Consider the following 23,502-nt stretch of genomic DNA (forward strand, 5'->3'; position numbering starts at 1 on the left):
AATGCCTGGGCTCAGTACGGTGCCTGGCTCTTATGTTTACTAGCTGAGTGCATCGCTTTACCTTATTTAAGCCTCACTATCTTCATTTGGAAAACTGGGCTAATAATATTTGCCTTGCCTTTTTCACAAAGTTGTTGTAAGGAAAGTGCTTTGTAACCCTTAAAGTGCTATGTAAAAGTGAGCTACTAATCCAAAAAACCAGGAGCTCCACATTAAGTAGATTAGCTTTCTTTTTTCTACTTTTGGCAGGAAGAGGGAAATTGCTCCCTCCTAGCAGCCAGGCCAGGGGAACTCTTGGTTCACAGTACTTAGACAAAGGTTTAATGTCAAATAACGTAGCCACCACCCCTCATGGAGGCCAGATGGTACAGGAACACATGGGGTTTTATACTTACCCGATAAAGCTGCAGGGAAGACTTGAGACTTGCAAGGTTAGATTTTGGTGGAATCAGGTTGTCTGTAACTTCAGCTACTTTATACAGCCAGCAAATGAGCTCCTCCAGGTAACAGCAAAATATCTACTGAGGCCAAATATAACTGTTATTTATCTGTGTTTCAGGGATACCAATATAAGGACAACTATTCTTTCACTGCAGACACAGGGCTTTTTCCAAGGTTACTTAATGTATGAATAATGATTCTCGGACCTCATTTCTCCCTGATGTCTTCCCTATACTTCTGAAGCCCGGCCCTGCAAAAGGCCTCTATCAGATTGACATTTAAAAACATTTAACCTTTCAGTTCAGTACCTCTACCATCTGGGTTAATACCTAGAAAAAGAGATGCTAACCTAGACTGAGAAAACGCAATATTGCCTGTGAAAAATATCAGTTGGTGTGGTTGTTTTAGCATGTTAACTTTAAAAAATTACTTCTGCTGAGAAAGGTTAGCCTAAAACAAATGGCTACAAACATCCCTGGCCTTAAAACATTACTGAAAATAACAACAAAAACTTGCATCCTCTATCTTTCTTCACAAACCTAAGGACCAGAACACTAAGAAGTCACAGAATCTCAGAGCCGAAAGAGATGCAGAACATCATCTAATTCAGATGCTTCATTCTATAGATAAGAAACCAAAGCCCTGAGAATTGCATTATAGCAACTCCCTAGCGTCACAAATACTCTGCCCTCACAGGGTGTCATTCACCAGAGGTGCAGTGACTTCTCCCCAGCAGAACTCAGGCTACAACTTGGGTTTCCTGAGTCTCAGTTCATTGCTTTTTCTATTACACTACAATTCAAGAGACCTGGATTCGAATCCTGACTCTGTCCCTGGGTGTAGCCTTAGTTCAGTCAGCTACTTCAACTTTCTTATGTCTCAGTGTCCTCACTGTAAAATGGAGATATTATTTGCTCAGCATTATCTCCTTTGAACAGATGAGTTTTATTTATGTGAAGTATAATGCTCTCCATAAATACGAGAAATTGTTTTTATTAAGTGACAGACCTTAGGAAGAATCAAGAAAGGAAATCCTGCATATGCCCTCTGCCCTCCAAAGTAACATGTACCACATGAAGTCATGCTTCTGTATCTGAAATCCAGTGGGGCAGCTCACATACTCTCTCCCACTCTACCAAGAAGAAGCAATCTGACTTTTGGAACATGTGAGTCTGCACTGAAATTATAAAGTCCTTGGATCTAGAACCCCAGTTTTATAATCAACACTAAGGGGTCGGATCACAATGGTCTCTCTTACAGTGAGAGTTGAGACCATCTACCACATGCTACACTACAAAGTAAAGCTTAGCTCTGACTCAGTCAATAATTTAATTTGGGGGATTGGGGTGGGGAGTAGTAAGTGCAAATCTCTATAAATTCTCTTTTTCTTACCTTCACACACTGCAGAAGGGATTCTCTTTCTTGGTCCCTCTCTTTCTTCAGATGCTGCCCTTCTGGCTTCAAGTCAGAATAAGCCAGCCCCCCAAGCATTTTCCTAAAGGAGGAAATTGTCCTTAGTCGGCTGGCTGGGCCTCCTGGGTCCTGACTGATCAATGTGTTAGTATCACCTTCCCTATCAAGTTCTTGAAACTGAGAGTGGGGCGTCTGGGTACAGCAATCCTTATCTAGAGGACCCCACTTCCCTCTGGATTCTTCCCAAGTAGGAGACTGCCTTTTGCTATGGTGCAGAAGGGGAGCTGGCTCTTTACCACTAGAGGCAGCTGGTAAACCTTGCCCTTCAGTGGCTACAGAAGGCTGGGAATCAGGTGTCTGAATGGTAGACAGATATGGAGCCAGACTGGAAACCTGGGTCAGCCGAGGGGGCAGAGCAAGATATTCTTCTTCAATTTCAATATCTTCTGGTGTTTTCCACCCAGATTCCACTGGAGCCTCATGGGAAAGACACTGGAGATCACCACTCCCACCATTCTTTCCTGTAATTGTCGAAAAGGAACTCCCTTGGGACCATTCTCCAGGCGATGGCAAGTGCACCTCGAGGCATCTTCCCATAGGTAGAGATTTCCTGAAGTTCATTAGAAGTTGCTCCTTGTCATTCTGAAGAGCATGTCTACTACTGGACTTGGGAGTAGATGTAAATTGACTAGAAGCTGCCAATCCGAAGCTACCCTGGGTCTGGGACACCACAGTAGAAAACTTGTCATCACAGCTCCTGGGTTCTGGAGGGAGATGAACATCTGGTTCTGTTGGTAGGCAGTCATGGGACAGAGTAGCAGGGGACTTCAGGGTGTTCTCAGGTGAGAGGGAAAAGCTGTCCAGGTCAACACCTGAGTCATGCAGGAAGGTGTCGGCCAGCACATGGCTGTCAACATGCTTTGGAAGCTGGGCCTTGGGCTTTAAAGGGTAAGTATAATCAAGCAAGTCTTCATACTCTTTATTTGGATTCCAAAGAGGGGAGTGACGATCAGGAGATGGAGGAAGGGAATCCGGCAGCACACAGGCCCAGTAATCAGTCTGAAAAGAGGACCGCCTCCTGCTCGCCTCAGCTACAGCTTCACCACTGCGGGATGCTGGACATGGCATTCCATGTGTTGGAAGCAAGGGGCCCAATGCAGAGCTCAATAAACCAGATGGTAAACATGAGGCTGTGGGCTCAAATGAAGAGCTTTTAGCAGGCCACAGGCTTTGGGATCCTATTTCCTCTCTCTGCCTTAGGAAACCATTTGGGGCAGGTGAGGTGGGAAAGCTGTGGCTGGCAAGAGAAAGGGCAGATAAATCCAGGTTCAGCAAAGATTTCCACCTCAATGAGAAAGAAGAACTGGAGCTGTAAGGTTGTTGCCTCAGACCATGGATTCGGGGGGATTCAAAACTGGAGCAGTCATCTTCATCATCAGCAACCTCTCCTGAGCTGAGAGTCCTGGCTAGAGGATCAGCAATATTCTGCAGTAGCTCTGGAGAGTCAAGACACAATTTCTCCTCCATCTGTAGTAAAGAAGGAAGAAAGGGAAGGAAGACAAAGAAAAAATATAACCACAGAGGTGACTGTACTGAAGCAATGTGCTAAGATAACAGGGCCAAGAACTTTTATTTGGTACCTGGATAACAACCAAAAGGCCTCACTTGGGAAAAGAACCCTTTAGAATGGAAAATTCAAGGATTCCCAAACTGTAAGACTCATCTGATGAATGGTATTAGCACAATACTACTGTCCTGGAATAGAGAAAACAGCTTTCAAAGGATTTCTTTCCCAAAAGATAAAATGGCAAAACACCAAAGATTGCCCATTTAGGATGGGGGTTAGCCAAATAGGCCAGTAACGACTGATTCCAAATTCACGTCCCTTCTGAAATGGAATAAATCCTTTTTTTTTTGGTAGAAAATCTTTGAGAAATGTCTCGGGTAGGAAGGGCATCATTCCACCTAACAATCTTCTTAATAGTGATCCCAGGACTAGGAGAAGGCATCCTGCAGAGCTACACTCTCCTTCTGTTTTGACTGCATGTTCAAATACCAGTGTATAACTCAGCTCTCTCATATGAAATAACAGTTCATTACTTCAAAGAGCTGTGATTGTGGTAATATTAAAGAGCTCCGACTAAGGAAAAGCAGAATAAGGAGTACCACTAAATAATAGCTTTTTTTTTTGGGTGAGGCAATTGGGGTTAAGTGACTTGCCCAGGGTCACACAGCTAGTGAGTGTTACGTGTCTGAGGCCAGATTTGAACTCAGGTCCTCCAGACTCCAGGGCCAGTGCTCTATCCATGGCGCCACTTAGCTGCCCCAATAATAGATTTATTTAAAGGATAAAGGCAGGACCTGTGAGGTGGCTTAGATTGTAATCCAATGGTTAATTCAACCTAAATCATAAGATAGTGCTTGAAGCACAGATGGCAAGAGACCTTGCCAGGGTCACACAGCTATTAAGTGTTAGAGGAAGGATTTGAATTCAAAAGTTTCTGAAATCCCAGTAGCACTCTATTCACTAGGCCTTACTGCCTCTTAGCTGATGCCACTTTAAGGTAAGTTCTCCTCTAATGCCTCATTCTGGAGTACTGATCCTGGGTTCCTGGAGCTTACTGCCAATGGAATGGAGGTCCTACACAAATTAGAAAGGATTCCAAGTCTGTGTCATTGAAGGACAAGTCTAGCTAACTTCAGAAAGTTTATCATCATGTACAAGGTGATGAATTCTTCAGTTACAGCAGTTCAAGAATACTTTAGTAAAGTTTGTCAATGAAAGAGGTCTTGGCTGAAATTAAAGCTCCTTGAAGTATTACTAAGTACACATAGATGTGAATATATAATTCAGAAAGACAGGAAGGGGATATGAAGTTACTGATAAGTTCCTATTAATACCCATGTCAGTAAGGATAAGGTTCACAAAAAACAAAACAAAACAAACAAAAAAAACTCCTTAAGAATAAAATAGGGGCAGCTAGGTGGTACAGTGGATAGAGTACAAGCCCTGGAGTCAGGACGACCTGAGTTCAAATCCTGGTCACAGACACATAACATTCACTAGCTGTGTGACCCTGGGCAAGTCACTAACCCCAACTGCCTCACCCCCCTCCCCCCAAAAAAGAAAAAATAAAAAGGAGGGAAAAATTAGGAGAATCTCAAAATTTTCCTTCAGCATTTTCAAACAGTCCAATGATAGAAACAATGCTAAACTCATGTTCTTGGAACTAACTAAATTCCAATACCACATCTCTGATTCTTGTGAGCCTGAGAGCCCTCGAAATCCATCTACTGTGTTTCATACAACTTTGCCCAGGGTACTCCAGACAGCTTGCTAGAATGGATCCTTTATCTTCTCTCTGATATTTGAGGTCAGAATTTCTTCACAGGACAGTGACAACTGATTCCAAAAGGAAGATAAATATCTGAATGAATAAAGACCCAGAGAAAGTACCCTAAGGTTCTATCCAAGGCTTCTTCTTTCTCTATACTCTGTCACTTAGTGATCTCACCAGTATCCATGGGCTTATTTACCATTTCTATACAGATGACTCCAACATCTAGATCTTCATCCCCAATCAATCTCCTGAGCTCCAGTCCTGCATCACCTACTGGACCTTTCAAAATGAATGTCCCAAAAGTATCTCAAATGCAACCTGTCTAAAACAGAACCCATTATCTTTTTCCCCTGGAGTCACCTGGTTGGGTAACCCTGTTTTCCTCTCCCTTATTCCACATAGCCAACCAGTTGCCCAATCTTGTCTCGTACCTCCCTCTACATCTTTTGCATCTGTACCATTCTCTTCACTGGAAGAGCCACCACCTTAGTCCTTTTAACTCTCATCATCTCTAATCAAGACTACTACCTCCTAATGGGTCTCTGAGCCAAGAGTTTTCCCCCACTCTCCTTTATCCTCCACACAACTGCCAAAGTGGTTTTCCTAAAGCATAGATCTATCCATATCACCTCCCTATTCAATAAACTACAGTGGCTCCTATTCATCTAGGTTGAAATAGAAACTCCTCCATTTGGCCTTTAAAGCCCTTTACAACCTGACCCCGACTTACCTTTGCAAACTTTCAACACATTAGTCCCTTTCACCCTCTACAATCCATCCAAACTGGCTTTATTGCTATTACTCATACATGACACTGTATCTCTTGTGTCTAGGCTTTTGCATGCTTTGTCCTCCATGCCTAGAACACCCTCCCCTTCCTCACCTCCATCTTTTGGAATTCCTGGTTTTTCTCAAGACTCTGATCAAGTGCCGCCTTCTCTTCATGAGTATGACGGAGTACACAGCCCAACCACAAAAGCTTCCTAGGATGACAGTACAAGATTCTCTTCCAGCTGGGATGCTGGCTCCCTGGCTTCATGTCTGAGGGGGGTGGAAGTGGGATAAATGAAGGCCTAATGTCCTTTATAACTCCTTAACTTGTGCCACCAGAGAACAGAACCCAAGGGTCAGCAGTCTCTCAGGGTCTAGCTAATGACAGCTAATATTTACATGGCACGTCAGATTCTGAAAGCCCATTTTACATACACTTACTGTCTCTTATTTGAGCTCCACCATCATCCTGTGAGGTAGTACTAGTATCATTAGTAGTGCAGGTACTACAAGTATCATTATTAACCCCATTTTACAAATAACCTCCACTTTTGCCTTGGGTCCCTGGATGCTAAAACAATCAATCAATAAACATTTATTAAGTGTTTACTAAGTGCCAGGCATGGTTCAAGTACAGGAGAAACAGATACAAGAGCAAGCCAGCTCCTGCCTTTTAAGGAGTTTACATTCTCCTTGACTAGTAAATAAAAAGTACATACAGAAGTACAACGTAGTTTTCTGAGGGTGGGGAAATAAGACATAATCAAGGGAATGATGAAGTACCCCACATGTCCACAACCGGGGCAGGGTGGGTAATCCAGTGCACAGGGTTCTATCTTAGAGATGACAGTTAACTTTGACCTTTCCTTGCTACTGACCTCTGGGGCCAATCACCTACCTAAGGATAACCTGACCTCATCACATTTCAGTTTTTACATCCATAAAATGGGGATCTATGCTCTTATCTCACCCTGTCTAATGGTGAGAGTGAACAGATAAAACAGTATCTGACTAAAAACCCCAGTGGTCTGAAAGAAAGGTAATCTATAAATCCAATGTGCCATAAGCAACATTTCCTACCTGGGCTCCTATTTCTAGCGAAAGGTCTCCTGTTGCTGTTGCAGTCCCGTCTTCAGGAAGCAAATGGCGATAGGCAGGTTCAGGTCCCGGGATGAAGGAGCCCCCCGCTGAGGTCAGCGAGCTGCCTTCTTTGTGGGCGTGGTGCTTTTCCCACGTTCCAGCCGCAGCCACGTGGGCGGGCCTGGCCTTCCTGATGGTCAGCTCTTCTTCCTCCCCCAGGGGGCTGCATTTTCCTCCACTGGCATCCAGAAAAGGCTGCGTGCTGCCCAGACCCACGGAGCAGTCAGCCTCTAGTTTCTGCCTGTTCCAGCCTCCGTGGTGCTTCACGCTCCCATCCAGCACTGCCTCTGCTCCAGTCGCCCTCTCTGCCAAAGTCTTCTCTTCACTGAGTGCCATTGAGAAGAGGCTTCTTGCTCTCCTTAGTTCAGGGCTCATCAGCTTTCAGCTCCCTAAAGGAAACTGGAAAGGAACAGGAAAAAAGGAGCAGTTTTTCTTACCATTCAGTCTACCCTTTCTTCCCACCTGTCACAGAATTTGGCTAAAGATGAAAAGAACTCTAAAGCCACAAACATTGTCTGCAAAAAGCAACTTTCTGAGGAAGTCTGAAGTCATAATTTCCCTTTTGCCAAATCCTTCCAACGCTGCTGGTGAAAACACAGCATTCTGTTACCTGCATTTAGAGTGGTTAGTACAGGTCCCAGAATCAGCTGGGGACTCCATAAGTGGAGCCCAAATTAAACAAACTTTAAGACCCATCCTGATCAAAGTCAGGATTTTGATCGCAGGGTCCTTCTATGCCAAGCATCTGCTGCCCTTCTGTTGTGACTACCAAGTCACTGTTGGCATGTTACCACCCCAGCTTCCTATTAGGAGCAAAACCTTCAGAGGACAAGTTAGGGCATGCCTAGACTGGAAATGATGCTTCCCAAAACACCTATAAAGCCACCTGGGTAGAAGGGCTGACCTTTCCCTGCCGCTAGGGCAAGAACAGTAACTAGTATCTCTAACACAGAGGTGGGAACCAGTTTTATTTTCTATGAAGCCACTGACCCGATAGTGGAAAAAAAAAATCATTCCCCATTAATTTATTGTTGATTACACACTAACCAGTTTCCCCATAGCCAAAAAACTAAAAAATATAAATGTGGGTTTTAGATATTTTTATATTTCAAGACTAGGGAATAAGTAGAACTAGGGGCAGAAGGGGAATACTGGGATAAGGGTGGCAAAGGAAAAAGGAAGTAGGGGAGGGAATAAGCATTTATTAAGCTCCTGCTACCTGCCAAACACTGTGCTAAGCCCTTTACAAATATTATCTCATTTGATCCTTACAACAAGTGTGAGAGGTAGGTGCTATTATTATCCCCATTCTGAAACTGAGGAAATTGAGGCAAAGAGAGGATAAGTGCCTTGCGTAGGGTCATATAGCCAAGGAAGTGTCTGCATTTGAATTCAAGTCTTCCTGATTCCAGACACAGCATTCTATCAACTGCATCACCTAGCTGCCTGTTAGAATGAAGAACAAACTGTTTTACAAAATGAGTTTAGAGATAAAATTTTTTTAGGCAATCACAAAGTATAAATAAGTATTTCAAAAGTCAATTTCTATATCAAGACTAATTTTATTTAGAAGCAACATAGAAAGGTAAGGGGGAAGGTGTCAGACAAAAAGAAGCAGGTGACAATCACAGAAGTGATATGAGAAAGCAAAGAGAAGACAAAAGTAGACAAACTTTCATGAAGCAACATTCTAATCATGTAGCATTTTAGAATTATTACAGCAAAACACAATTCTATATTATAGTTCCACAGCTATGGGATGAAGGATAAAGAGATAAGGCTTTTTTTTTTTTACTCCTCTCATTAACTAGAGCAATGATTCTTACCCTGGGGCCTATAAACTTGATTTGAAAACTGTATTTCAATAAAATTGGCTTCCTTTTATTTTATGCATTTAAAAACATCATTCTTTGAAGGGGTCCATAAGCTTTACCTGATTGCCAAAGGGATCCATGATATATTCAAAAGATTAAGAACTCCCTGAACTAGATGAAATTAAACTGAGTGCTTTAAGCAGGGTTATTCCCTACTTCTGTTTTAGAATGACAAGCCAATCTTTTTTCACCCCTACAAAATCTCTCATTGGGCAGAGAGAAGTAACCTTCACGCCCCCTGCCAGGTAGAATTACATGGTAGAAAGATACCTGAATGTGGGCATCACAGGACCGGAGTTCAAATCCAGACTCTGCCACTTACCTCTGTGACCTTGGACCAATAAACTAACTTCTCTGGGCTTCAGGTTCCTTATTTGTAAAAATAAAAGGATGGATTAAATTACTTCTAAGATCTCTTCCAACTTTAGATTTATGATCCTATGTTCTTCTTCTTTAGAAAGGTGCTTGTTGTAAAGACAAAAGGGTTATAGCCAAGGCTGGGCATACAGGTTAAAGTGAATATCTATGCATATTCCTGGCTGCATTCTGAAGCCAAATATAATTTTTCTAATCACTAACTAGAACGACCTTACACATCCTGACCTGCTACTCCTGTGTGACCTAAACTCTCAAGGCTTTCCTCGTATGTAGCGGACTACATGACCGCTAAGGTCCTTCCAGCTCTAAAGCTGGATCCTCTGACTAACTAGTCTAATTTTGTCATTTTCTCCTATTCTCCCTTCGTTCTACAAGAGTAGCATTTATTGTACAATAAAAGCTCTTTCCTTCGGGTTGAGCCTGACGATCTAAAATGAATACTGTCCTATTTTTAAAGGAAAGCCGTATTACCACTTTCAGATACATACAATCACTTCAAACCCATGAGGTCAAAGTGAGATCAAAGCTGTCAGGGCCATCAGAGGTTTTGTGCCATAGGGCTGACACAGCTCGCCAAGGTCACAGAGAGAATTAAGGCCAAGGCCTGGACGATGACCAGGTATTCAGACCACCAGGTTACAGCAGTTTCTGGCTTCAGGATACCTAAATGATACAAGTGGCTGACAAAGCATTTTCCCAGACATGGTTCTCAGTTAACATTCACAACAACAGTAACAGGAGAGGACATGAGACACCGTAACATGAATAATGAATTCAGCCCCATTGTCAACCTATTAGGAATCCTTACGAAACCAAATCTGCCTCCCCTCTCCAGTCTAAAACCAGCTATAAAAGCCACAGAGATTTTTCAGGATATTCTGGTAAAGTTGACTTTGTTACTACCTTTCTTGTAATAATCCAAATCTGCAGCAACTCAGAGGAGCTCTGTCTTCAGTCGAGAAAGAGGAGCAAGACAGCCCTGCCTGCTCTTATTGCACAGTAAAAATATGTACACACACATCACACATCCAGTAATTCTAACTTGACCAGGCTTGGCTGGCTATCTGGTGTCTGAGGCGGCACAGCTCTCTGGTCTGTAACAATTTATATCACTACCTCTGTACAGAGCTGAAAGAAGTAACTACATATGGGGAGGACCTTGCTTTAAACAAACCTGGTATGAATATAGAGTCAGGGGATGGTTCCCTACTATAAAATAAAAGAGTAATTCAGGATTCCAGTGAACATTCTGGCTGCATTTAAAATGACTTAATTTAGAACAAATTCTCTGACAAATATATCAATTATATGAAATGAAGGGGGCCTTACATATATTCATACATGCTTATGAGAAGTGGAATATCCAGAGTTCAGCTTAACAGAAGAATCACAGCTCTGCCTTTTGCTGCCTGTGTAACCTTAGACACGTCAACTCTCTGGGCCTCAGTTTCCTCATTTGTAACATGAGGAAGTTAGACTAGATGACTAGATTTAAGGTCTTCTTCAGTTCTAGTTCTGTGATCCTATGATTCAGAAGCCAAATCAGATTCTGTCATTCTTGTTGATGAATTCAGTGTGTACCCCGAGAATGTTGGGGTTGCCACCAGAAATGATGAGGAACAGACATGTGGGTTCTATTGTCCTTAAAGAAATTCACTCAGCCAGTTCTCCAAGTTAAAGAAAGGCATTTATTGGGGTGACGCACCCAAGCAGGCCTGCTTCCACACAAGGGAGAGCACATATGCCCTATGGTCCCCTAAGGGAACAGAGTGCCCTGCTTCCCATGGGAGGCAAAAGCGGTTACTGGTTTGGTATCTGGTTTAAATACAATTTTATGGAATATGGGGAAGGGGGATGACAGAATGGGAGGAGCATGGCTCTGAAATGCCTGGGATATCAGGTAGTCCAGAGTTGCCTTTATCACACAGATAAGCAAAGAGAACAGGAGAGGGGAGGGGAAGAGTTGTTCTGGAATCAGGGGTGCTTTGTGACAGCACAGTGCGGGGCTTCAAAGCACAGTCTTCTTTGATCCCTTTTCTGGCTGGTCGCACCCTGCATCTTATTTCATATCTCACATCCTGCATCCTGCCAGCTCCATCTGCCTCAAGCACTCCTGCCTGCCTGACCTCATCACTGAGAGTAATAAAGCCTTACATTTATAAAGTTGCTGTTGTTCAGTTATGTCCTACTCTTTGTGACCCCGTGCACCACAGTCCACCAATATTGTCCAGGGAGTTTTTGGGGGCAAAGATCCTAGAGTGATTTGTCATTGCCTTCTGCAGTGGACTAAGGCAAACGAGAGTTAGGTAACTTGCCCAGAGTCACACAGGTAGTGAGTATCTGAGGCCGGATTTAAACTCAGGTCTTCCTGCTGCCGGGCCCAGCGCTTCACCCACTGAGCCATCTAGCTGCTTTAAGGCTTACAGAGGACCATTCCTCACAAGGACCCCATGAACTAGGCAGTGCAAGTATTATTATCTCCTTTTTATAGAAAATGCAACTGTGGGTACCAGTAGTCACACAGCTAGTAAGCATTAACGTCGGAATTCAAATTCAAGTGCTCAGTTTTACAACAATGGTAGCCAACTGGCTGAAGTGCTAACTGCTATAAAAATACAGAGAACTTAACCACAAAAAGACCACCTCACTATAGGAGAGGCCCTCTAGGCAAGCCCAAATTTTGGCAGAATAACTGGAAAAAGAAAAAAAAAAGGCCTGGGCATTGTTAGGTTGCCTGAAAACTTTTTGAAGAAGGAGATTTATGAAGGGGAGGAACTTAAAAATGGAGGCTAAATCTGGGAATAGGAGGGAGTTTGAAAAAGAGGCAGGGTTGTAAGGAGCAGAAGCCCACAAAGGAAGGCAGTCATGCGAGAAGCCTGGTCATACCAGGAGGAGGGGACGTCAGAGAAGCCATAGCTGGAGAGCTAGAATGGACAGCAATATATATCAACATCAACAGCTCTCTTCAGCATTCCCTGGCGTGCAGGCTTAGGGATAACTTCTAGGTGGGGTTCCCCAGACATGAGTAAAGTCAGTGTACACACAATTTTCCAAAACATTTCACATATGTGAAGTCAGGTTAAAGTGGTCATCGAGGGCAGCTCTCAACGAAAAAATAATCCACAAAAGGCTTGTCTTAGAAGGATATGGAAATCAAAGAATCCTTATGCACTGCGTATCAGGAAGTCATACCACAACCAAGTGTCACTCCAAGAAAAAAAAAGAAAAAGAAAAGGGTTTATGCTCAGACTCTTGTAGAACACTTAAAGCTAAAAAGCATTAAGGGAGAAATTCTAAAAAGAGAAATTACAGAAATAAAGTAACTGTATTAAGGATAAGTTAGGGAGGAGGTATAGAATTTTGTTTCTACCCCCTAATGAGTGTATTTTCATACCAGTAAACATCCTGGAAACTGTCACCTGGAAGAAAATCCAAAAATTCTTTGAAAAACAAACAAGCAAAAATCCCTCTTGATTCTTTGAGGAGATGGGGAGGAATATAATAAAAATCAGTGAAGCTTGTTATGGCTCGTCTGTTTTTTGTTTCTTAAAGTTCAGGTCTTGTCTTTTTTTTTTTTTTAAACACCCGTAGTTACACCTCCTCTTCTAACTAGAGCTGCTTTCTGAAGTCCCTGCCCAGCCAAAAGTGTTTCCCCACTCTAGAAGGCAATGTGCAGTGGAGATTTGTGGACCTGGGAATCAGAAGACTTGGGTTCAAATTCCAGCTTTCTTGGTACCAGTGAGGCATTAAGCAAATCTCAACCTCGGTTCTCTTATTTTTAAAATGGGGATAGTGGTTTTTGTACCTGATACACTGAAGAGTTGTAAGGAATGTATTTTGCACACCTTAAAGAATTATAGAAACACACATTATTATTATCCCAGGGTCGAATGAACCAGTATGGACCCCACTGGGTCAGAGGTGTGGGGCTAGGATGAGTGTCTCAGGAATGCAGGGGGGCAGAGTTATTTACTGCCTAACTACCTAAATTCAGCCCACTTTTCCATTCTGCTAATTCCAACTTCAAGAACACCCAAAATGACTGACTTTCACTCTTTGGGGGGTAGGGGGAGAAGGCTGGTCCCCTAACTAGTCAATGCAAGGCTTTCAAATGTCTGTGAAAGATATGCAGCTGCCACACGGACAAAGGAACTTGGGTAAACACTCCTGGACTCTCCAGCTTCTCAGGCCACTTCAGCTGCATGCTAATGAGCAAAGTAACAAAGCTCAAAGCACTGATGCTATGGATGATACGAATCGATCTAATCTGTCCTCAGCATACACAGAGGGGACGACTGTATTACCTGCAATCACAAAAATCTCAACAATCAGAAACATCTTCCCAAACCTAGTATTTTCTCCAGATCCCACAGGTAAGTCAAACCTGGCTCCTGCTGCCACTGAAACAGACTCCGACAACTGAAGAGTTAGTGCGCCTGATACAAAATCAGATACCAAGCTGCCAAAGAGGTTTGTTTGGCAAAGGACGGCGTCACCTTTTAACAGCTCTGTGGCAGACTGCCACTACTGCAATCTAAGAACATAGTTAGGCAAAACCGCTCAAGTTTTGCCATTTACAGTTGAAACTGGGAGAGAAAGGTGTGGGTCTGTGAGACTGGCCCCTATCTGAGATAACAAAATAATTTGTAGTAGGTTGTAGCCTCTGGGGAAGCCCCCCTGGATGACTTCTTCAGCTGATTCCTTCTGAGACTTAAAAATCCAGCCCTTAGAGAAGCTTATTTAGTAAAAATAAAAAACTGGAAGTGAGGTAATATCCTCTCTTGTATCTTGCGGTTTCAAGCAGCAGTTACCAGATTTTGCTGCTTAGGTACCAATTCTCTAGAACATGAAAGATCTCCATGTTTCTGCTGGCTTGTTGCTTTTGAGTGATCCGAATTTTTTCCTCTATGAAGGCTGGTTTAAGATAGAGGAGGAGAAAATAAAAGCCCCATTTCCAAAGAAACCATTACTCTGCACCACACATAGAACATTAGAACTGAAAGAGACCAACCCCCTTAATTTACAGATGAGAGAACTAACCTTCTAGAAAGGAGAAAAAGACTTCCCAAGGTCTCACAGCTTGTGAGTTGTCACACTAAAAAAATCCATGTCTTCTGATCACCCATTGTCCAACGCTTTCTTCATACTAAGCTGCCAAAGTATTTCCTACCTATGGTGCCACCCCCCCTTAGAGGTTCACAAATTTAAATTTTTATTGATACCTAGTTTTCATTTCCACGTACAGACAGTTCTCAATTTACCTAAATTCACATTATGCGAATTCAACTTTACCTAAAGCATTCTGAAAGAAATCTGCATACAAGTTCTGATTTAAAAATTGTGTAGGATTTCATAATATGCAAGTGTCAGGAGAGGACACTAATGCAGATATTGAAGCAAAGAAGTTTCCAGAATTCCTGCAAAAAGTAACAGATAAAGGTCCCTACTTGCCAGAGCAAATCTTTAATGTAGATGAAACTGGATTATTTTATCAAAGACTGCCCTATCAAACCTATATGTCGGTGGAGGAAAAACAACTCTGCCTGGGCACAAAACGTAGACAAATTACTCTTCTGCTTGGAGGGAATGCATCTGGGACTTGCAAATTAAAACCTGTTCTTGTGCACCACTCAGAAAATTCCAGCGCACTGAAAGGAATCAGCAAGGCAACGCTTTTGTTGTTCATTCTTACAGTCGTGTCCGACTCTTCATGACCCCATGGACCACATAATGCACCAGGCCCTTCTGTCCTCCACTATCTATCTCTCCAAGTCTGTCCAAGCTCATGCGTGTCGTATCCATCTCATCTTCTGCCTTCACCTTCTCCTTCTGCCTTCAATCTTTCCCAACATCAGGGTCTTTTCCAATGAGTCCTTTCTTCTCATCGTGTGACCAAAGTATTTAAGCTTCAGCTTCAGTATTTGTCCTTCCAATAAGTAGTCTGAATTAATTTAAGTAGTGACTGAAGTGATCTATCTGTGCATTATTTCCTGCTGCTTTATTCCCCAAGTTGAGAAGTTTTTAATGACAATGGCATTCCTTCCAAGATTCAACTTATTTTGGATAATGTCCGAGATTACCCTCTTCAGCAGGATGGTTTTAAAGAGAACGTGAAAAGGGTCTACCTTCCCCCTAATACTACTTCATAATTACAACTATCAGGAAGCGATTGTGAATTTCAAGGTAACACTGTATTTGCCGAGGCAGCTGCAGCTTTGGATGCAGATAATGACTAGACATAGAGAGATTTCTTGAAGTCCTATAATATTTACCGTGCAATCCAGAACACTGCTAAGGCATGGGAAGATTTAACAGAAATATGTAGGAAGGAGTGGGAAAAAAAGTGTGCCCACAGTTTGATTTTCATGGACTTGACAAAGATATGTTCGAAGAACAAGACTGTAGCACAAGAATTGGAGCTAGAAGTGGATGAAAATGATGTAGACATTCATGATTTCAGTCTCACGGAGAACAACTGTTGAATGAGGATTTGATTGAGCTGCTAGCTTCAAAGAATGAAGAAGAAGAAAAGGAAGCTTGGGAATCTGAGGTCAAGCCAAAAAGGTTTACAATGCACAGCTAGCACAAGCATTTCATCATTTGGGCAATTTTTTTTTTCTTGTATTGAAACAATGGATCCAAATATTTTAAGATTTTTAAAAGTTCAAAAACTAGTTTAAGATGATTTTGCTTTCTATCATCAGATATACGAGGAGGAAAAAAAAGCCACTGTCCAAACATCTCTCAACAGCTTCATTAAAAAAAGTTGCACAGTCAAACACCAGTAACAAAGGCTAGGTGCAGTGGGGTGGTGAGAGGGTAGCACACTGCACACCTACGTCAACTTTACCGTGATGTACATACTTTATCATCAACATAACCTTTCATTTCATAATTCTGTTTATTATTATGGTACAGTATTTAATGTCCGCATTTTTCTATTTTTTCTGACTTGTATAAAGGTATTTTGTGTATGCCTCTGTTATAGAGGCTAAGTGAAATGGGTAGAGAGGGGCAAGTTTGTACTTTATAAAAAGCACTTCATTCTTTTTTTTTTTTTTGGCTTTTTTTGGTGAGGTAATCAGGGTTAAGGGACTTGCCCAGGTCACACAGCTAGTAAGTATTAAGTGTCTGAGGCTGGATTTGAACTCAGGTCCTCCTGACTCCAAGGCCAGAGCTCTGTTCACTGCGCCACCTAGCTGTCCTAAAAAGCACTTTATGTAGCGGTCTGAGAAATGGTCCACTTACATAAAGCAAGAACTGTCTCTATATTCTTTATTCCTTCCCTCCCCAAATCCTTGTAACAATGAGTAGAAAAAGAGGGGACAGAAAGCAGTTCAGCAAACTAACACTTCAAATGTATCTAACAGTATATGCAATGTTCCACACCCATAGTCCCAAACCTCAGCAAAGAGGGTGCTAACTAATTTTCCAATGAGAAATATTTCAACATAACTACCCAGTTGCTTTTTTTTGCAGCTTGAGGTTTCCTTAGGAAGCTCTAAATTAAGAATGTATCACACACTATGCTGCAATGCATTTAATAATAGCGTGTGAGGCCCTGCACACATGAGATTACTTCTGGGAAATAACTTCATCATGCAAAGGAAAAGGAATGAAAGACTTTTTTTTAAAAAATGGGATAGCTATAAAGAGGAAATAAGGATTGGATAAGGAAATTACACAATATTGCTCAGTTAATTCCTCAAAGTGGTCAGAAGATACGAAGTGTTCAAAAAATAATTGTATAGCATTAACAATCACATGAAAGAATGCTCCATATCACTAATAATAAGAGAAATGCAAATTAACCCTGATATTTTACCTCACACTCAGCAAATTTGCAAAATGACAAAAAATAGCAATAATTGATTTTGGAGGGGTTGTGGGATGATAGGCACACTAATACATGTGGTGCAGCTGCAAACTGTTATAACTATTTTGGAAAGTAATTTGGAATTATGCAAATAAAGTGACTAAAAAATGTCCATACCTTTTGACCCAGAGACTGCATTCCTGGGCTTATACCTGAAGAAGTCACTGATAAGAAGAAAATCCTTATACACACCAAAATATAGCAATTTTTGTGATAGCAAAGACTTAGATTTTGGAGGTCTTTGAATGTGAAACAAAGGATGTACCTGGTGGAGATAGGTAGTCACTGCAGTTTATTTAGTAGGGGAGTGATATGGATCGACCTGGGTTTAAAAAAAAATTCACTTTGCCAGTGAAGCGAGCAGAAGCAGAAGAATGTTGTACACAGTAACTGTGATATTGTAAGGACCATCAACTTTGAAAGACTTAGCTATTCTGATCAGGACAATGATCCATGACAGTTCTAAAGAAATCATGATAAAAAATGCTATCCACATCCAGAGAGAATGTAATGGAATATCACTAATGCTGTAAGAAATATATGAATACAGAGAATTGAAAGAAAAACATGAACTGCTACAGAGTGAACAAAGTAAGCAGAGCCAAGAAAATAATATATATAACTACTACAATATAAATGGAAATACCTACACATCAAAAAATCAGAAGTGAATTTTACAAAATTAAAAAGATCAAGCATGAGTCAAACGAAGATATGAGAGGACACCTCCCAATCCACCCCTTTGTGGAGGTAGAAGATCCACAGATGCACATTTCACATTTTTCTGGACTTTTTCAATGTATTGATTGGATGTGCTAATTTTTTCCTCTTTTTTTCCTTTCCTTTTTTTGGGGGGGGTTCTTTAAAAATACTATTTGTAAAAAAAAACACTATTTGTTATATGGGATGGCTCTCTGGAAGTGGGAGGGGAGATATATTGGGGAAACTATGATGATGTAAAAAAACAAAAAAAAATCAATAAAAACTTACTTTAAAAAATGTTCAGTTAATTTAGCTGGAGAGATTTTTCTCACTCCCATTTTAATTAATGAGACATCAGGTTTAGTGACAAGAGCTCAGTATTTAAAACTAAAATCTGTGTGCCTCAGTTTCTTAGCTGTGATATGAAAAGGTTAGATAGATGACCTCTCTTTCAACCTTAAAATTCTATGATTTCAATCTGTTATTATTTCCCCCTCATAACCCAGGTGTCCAGAATTGATTCAGGTAGTCCGAAGGGGCTGGGGTGGGGGAAGGAGCTAGATGAGGATGAGGAGAATAATTAGGGAGAACAGCAGGAAATGAAAAACATGACTTCACTGTTTCCTCTAATTTAGCTATGCAGTTAGAGGCAAGTTGACCTGTTATTTTATCATTTTATCATCATGCTTATTCAGACCCCAAACCACCACCAAAAACCTGAAATCCTCAGCTCTAAGAAACAACTTACTTGTGGTCTGTGACCATATAAAATTTGTAACCTAAGTCTCTTAGCTCTTCATGAATTTGTTTAGCAACAAATTTCCTTCCATGTTCCAAAATTGTAGTCTACAGTATGAGAATGTGTTTGATATTTTTTTAAAGTTCCACCCAACCCCAAGTTACTATCTAAACTTTTGTAAGTTGTTATTAACCTCACCACTAACTGGCACTGGCCCATTTCCTTTAATTTTTTTTTTTTAAATCACATACAACACAATTGCTGTTAGCTGAACCCAGCCTAGTAATTTTTTTCAAAAGGTCTTGTATTTTCCTGTTCCCTAACTGATCTGATGGTGAGAGCTTTAAAATACACGCCGCTTTATTATCTGAGGCTTTTACAATCAAGCCCTGAAGAATCTGTTATCACAATAAAAAGTTCATTTTTTCTATTGCCTGACAGTTCTCCTTCAATGGGTGAGCAACAGGTCTTCAGAATAACTGTCTGGAACTGCAGCAAACAGAAAAACTGCCCTACTCCCACACAGGACACCTGGCCCCTAATGAACAAAACCAGGAAAGAACAGCCTGGGGCCCCAGAACAGCTCAAAAGGAAATTGAGTTCCAACAACAACCATTGCGTAGGCAAGCAGCTGTTCACAAGAGGCCCACAGATGTGCTACCACCTCTCACCCGGGAGATGGCGCACATTTCTTTAGGTTCTCCCAGGCAATTAACTCGACTGCCTCCAGTAAGGATTCTGCATTACTCCTTACCGGGTGGGTGGGTGGATGGATGGATGGATGATAGATGATAGATGACTGATAGATGATAGATGGATGGATGGATGGATGGATGATAAATGTATATACATGGATGGATGTCGCGACAAGACAGAGATAGGTAGAGATGGGTGAGTAACGATACAGGAAGGTATAGACAGATGATAGAAACAGAAGGAGACAGAGAAATAGGAAAGTTTAGAGAGATGGTAAAGATTTAGATAGAAAATAGAGACACAGGAATAAATAGGTAGGTAGAGATAGAAAGAATAGGCAGAGACAGATATAGATAAGTAGAGACACGATAAAACTAGGTGATAGAAACAAAACGATAAAAACACTGAAATAAACAGGAAGAGAGATAGGTAGCAACTATAAGTATGATTTGGGACAACTATAAGTAGATATAGACAGATAATAAAGACAGGTGAAAGAAACAGACAGACAGCGACCAAGAAAAGAGGCCGAGAGAAAGCATTTATTAAGGGCTTCCCAATTCAGGCCGCCCTGACCCTGAACTCGCTGCCCCCTCCTGCAGCGCGCACGCACACAAACGCACACGCACAAAGCCTGTTGATACACACACGCAGAACGCGCAGGCATTTTCCACCCTCTGCATGTTTTACTCTTCAGGGTCCAGCGGCCCCCCTCTCGCCCCCCGCTGCGACCCCCAACTGCACAATCCACACATGCACGCCCTTCCCCAAGGGCCCAGAACAACCACCAGCAAAATGGGGGGCACCCAGGAGGAGGCCGCACATGCCCACGCGCGCATAGTCCGGCTCCAGCAAAGGTCGCGCGCTGGGCGGCCGCCATGCCCAGGGCAGAGGGGGCCCGGCTGCGGGCTCGGCCTCGGCCCGCCTCGAGGAGGGCGGGGTGGCCCGGCTTGGGGCTCGGCGTTCGCCGCGCCCGCCCCCTCAAGGCCCCTACCGTCAGTGCCCAGGAATCCACTGTCCTGCCGAGACATCGAACCCAAAAGGCCTGGGGTCCCGACACCTCCCGGGGCTGCCGGGGGTGTGAGAGGGGACTAGCCGCGGCGCGCCAGGCCGAGGCCCCTGCAGCACGGTCGCCCCAGCCCACTCCTCCCCTCCTCTCCTCCCTCCCCGCGGCGAAGGCTCCTCCCCGCCGCCCGGGGCCCCGCCCCCAGCGGGAATCCCCCGGATCTGGCGCCAGGGCTGACCTTCCTTAGCCAATCCGCTCTCCGGCGGTGGGTCTCGGCCAATGGGGAGCCTCCCCTTCCGCCCCGCCCCTTCTCTGGTTGCTGCGCTCTGGAAGTCGTTTCCCAATTTGAGTTGTGAGATTTGAGCGCAGTGGTCCTCTGAGCCTTCGGAGGGGGCAGGGTGGTGAGGGAAGGGGGGTGGTGGTGGGGAGAAGAGCGGGGAAAGGAGAAGGGGAAGGGGGAAGAGAGAGGAAACGACCTAAAATGAGGTTAAAGACTGCAATTCTGGCCGTTTCAGTCATTCAATTATCCATCCATCCATCCATCCATCCATCCATCCATCCTTCCATCTTTACCATGCCCCCTAGGATGAAGCGCGGGCCCTGGAGTCACAACAGACCTGAATTCAAATCCAGATTCAGACACTGCTGTCTGTCCCCCGGACTGGGCCTCTGGCTGCCTCAGTTTTCTCATCTGCAAAAGGGGGTAATGATAATAATGATTAGTACCCTCCTCCCGGGGTCGTTGTGAGGAACTAATGATATAATATTTGTAAAGTGCTTTGCAAATCTTTAAGCACTACTTAAATACTATTATTTTTCTTGGTACTTTGAGGTATGACCCAAATTCACTAAAAAAAAGGTCTTTGGTCTTTGTGCAGTTTTAAGCTATTAAATCTTTTTGGGGGGGGCAGGGCAGAATTTTTAAAAATTGTTGTTAAAGACACCTTTACAAAAGTTCTATATAATGCCTCATCTCAATATGGAGATGGGCCTTGGTTTTTAAAGGCCACTTAAGTGAAACATAAGACTTTTTTTTTTTTTGGTAAGGCAATCAGGGTTAAGTGACTTGCCCAGGGTCACACAGCTAATAAGTGTCAAGTGTCTGAGGCTTGATTTGAACTCAGGTCCTCCAGACTCCAAGGCCAGAGCTTTATCCACTGTGCCACATAGCTTCCCTGAAACACAAGACTTAAAAAAAATTTTTTTTTTATTTTCAGTTCCAAAATTTCTCCCTCTCATCACCTCCCCCTTCCTATCAAGAAGGCAAGAAATAGAATACCCACTACACATATGAAGTCATGCAAAACATTTCCATGTTATCATGGGGGGGGAGGAAGCAAGAAAAACAGAGTAAAAAAAATATGCTTTAATCTGCACTCAGAGTCCATTAGTTCTCACTCTGGAGGAGGATAGCATTTTTTATCATGATTTCTTTGGAACTGTCATGGATCATTGTCTTGATCAGAATAGCTAAGTCTTTCAAAGTTGATGGTACATCCTTTGTTTCCCATTCAAAGACCTCCCAAATCTAGCTCCTTCCTACCTTCCCAGTCTTCTTACACTTTCATCTCCCCCACATACTCTGATCCAGTGACACTGATCTCCACGTTGCTCCTGGAACAGAACACTCATTTCTCAGCTCCAGTTCTTTTTTGTCCCTTTGGAATGCTCTCCCTTCTCATGTCTGCCTCTTCTCTTCCTTCAGTTGTTGTTCACTCATTTCAGTTGTGTTCCACTCTGTGACCCCATTTGGGTTTTTCTTGGCAAAGATACTGGAGTGGTTTGGCTTCCTTCAAGTCCCAACTAAAATCCTATCTTCTTGGAAGCCTCTCCCAGTTCCTCTGTATTTCCAGTGGGTGGCCTCTGTTGATTATTTCCTTTTGATTCCAGTGTAATTTGTTTGTAAATAGTTGTTTACTTGTTCTCTCCCCCATTAGATTGTGAGCCCCTACAGAGGAGAGACAATCTTTTGCTTTTCTTTGTATCCCCAACATTCAGCACAGTGCCTGGCACGTAATAGGTGCTTTTAAAAATGCATATTGGCCGATACACTCCAGGACTAAACTACCTGAATATGCAGTAACCTTCCTCTTAGACCTTTTATTGTTGCAGTGCTTGTAACATTCAGATATTCTATTTGGCCAATGGGAAATCGGAGTCAGCATTTCATCATGTCTTCTGCTTGATTGACCAGGCCTCGCATCATGAATCCTGATGTTTATATAATGTTTTATACTTTTTATCTCATTTCAACATCACAACAATCCCACGAGGTCAGTACTCTGGGTTAATTACTATTCCCATTTTACAGATGAGGAAACAGGTTTATTTAGGTTGTCATACCTGATAATGCCATGCCTATGGTCACACAGTTAATTAGTGTCAGAGGCAGGATTTCCTAGCCTCTAAATCTAACACTGAAGCTATAGATGTTACTGCCTCTTATTCTAACAGAGTTGTAATAAAAATATTCAACAAGGACAGATTGAATTGTTAACAAAAGGGCAAAACCCAAAATGTTTGAAAAGACCAGATGGATGTTGTCATGGCATCAGAGAAAACTCTGAGACCTCAGCTCCACTACAGCCCCATGAAGCCTTTGGGCCAGCAATCACTGCTCTATGTAATGCCTGGCCTTAAATTCTTTTTTTTTTTTTTTTTTATTGTGAGGCAATGGGGGTTAAGTGACTTGCCCAGGGTCACACAGCTAGTAAGTGTCAAGTGTCTGAGGCTGCATTTGAACTCAGATCCTCCTGACTCCAAGGCCAGAGCTCTATCCACTGCACCACTTAGTGACCCTCCCAGCTTTAACTTCTGTCTAGTCTGAAGCTGACTGCAGCATCAGAGCTAGGTAAACTGGAGTCTATACTTGCTATGCAGGAACCCTCAGTCAAGGACCATTAGAGAAAGATACCATCTGCCAGGATGTGAGAGCTCTCACCGTGAATGCTATTCTTTTACACTTTTAAAAACATTTCAATTATTACTAGTTATAAATATTTAGTATATATCTTTATTTTGTCGTTCTCTTTGTTTACTGCGTCTTGGACATCTAGAACTGGATAATCTTTAAACATATCTTAAACTTGTAGACAACTTGTAGCCATTGTATGTATGGTTTCCTT

At 42.5% G+C, this 23,502-nt stretch overlaps 1 protein-coding gene across 2 annotated transcripts in view; it reads right to left on the reverse strand.

Moving 5' to 3' along the window:
* The window catches only part of CEP68 (centrosomal protein 68), a 45,443-nt gene extending 24,962 nt beyond the window's left edge, over positions 1-20,481 (reverse strand). The window contains exons 1-4 of one of the 2 annotated variants that reach the window (XM_027865415.1): positions 20,366-20,481; positions 7,047-7,505; positions 1,834-3,381; positions 396-518 (exon numbers count right to left, since the gene is read on the reverse strand). In XM_027865415.1, coding sequence (XP_027721216.1) covers positions 396-518; positions 1,834-3,381; positions 7,047-7,481 — 2,106 coding nt within the window. In that variant the 5' untranslated portion in view covers positions 7,482-7,505; positions 20,366-20,481. Of the gene's footprint in view, positions 1-395; positions 519-1,833; positions 3,382-7,046; positions 7,506-8,378; positions 8,508-20,365 lie in introns of those variants that run through there. The other variant, XM_027865416.1, reaches the window with a different exon arrangement.
* Between the last annotated feature and the right edge of the window lie 3,021 nt (positions 20,482-23,502).

This window comes from Vombatus ursinus, unplaced genomic scaffold, assembly GCF_900497805.2.
Source record: "Vombatus ursinus unplaced genomic scaffold, bare-nosed wombat genome assembly UNPS02014778.1, whole genome shotgun sequence".
Lineage (NCBI taxonomy): Eukaryota > Metazoa > Chordata > Mammalia > Diprotodontia > Vombatidae > Vombatus > Vombatus ursinus.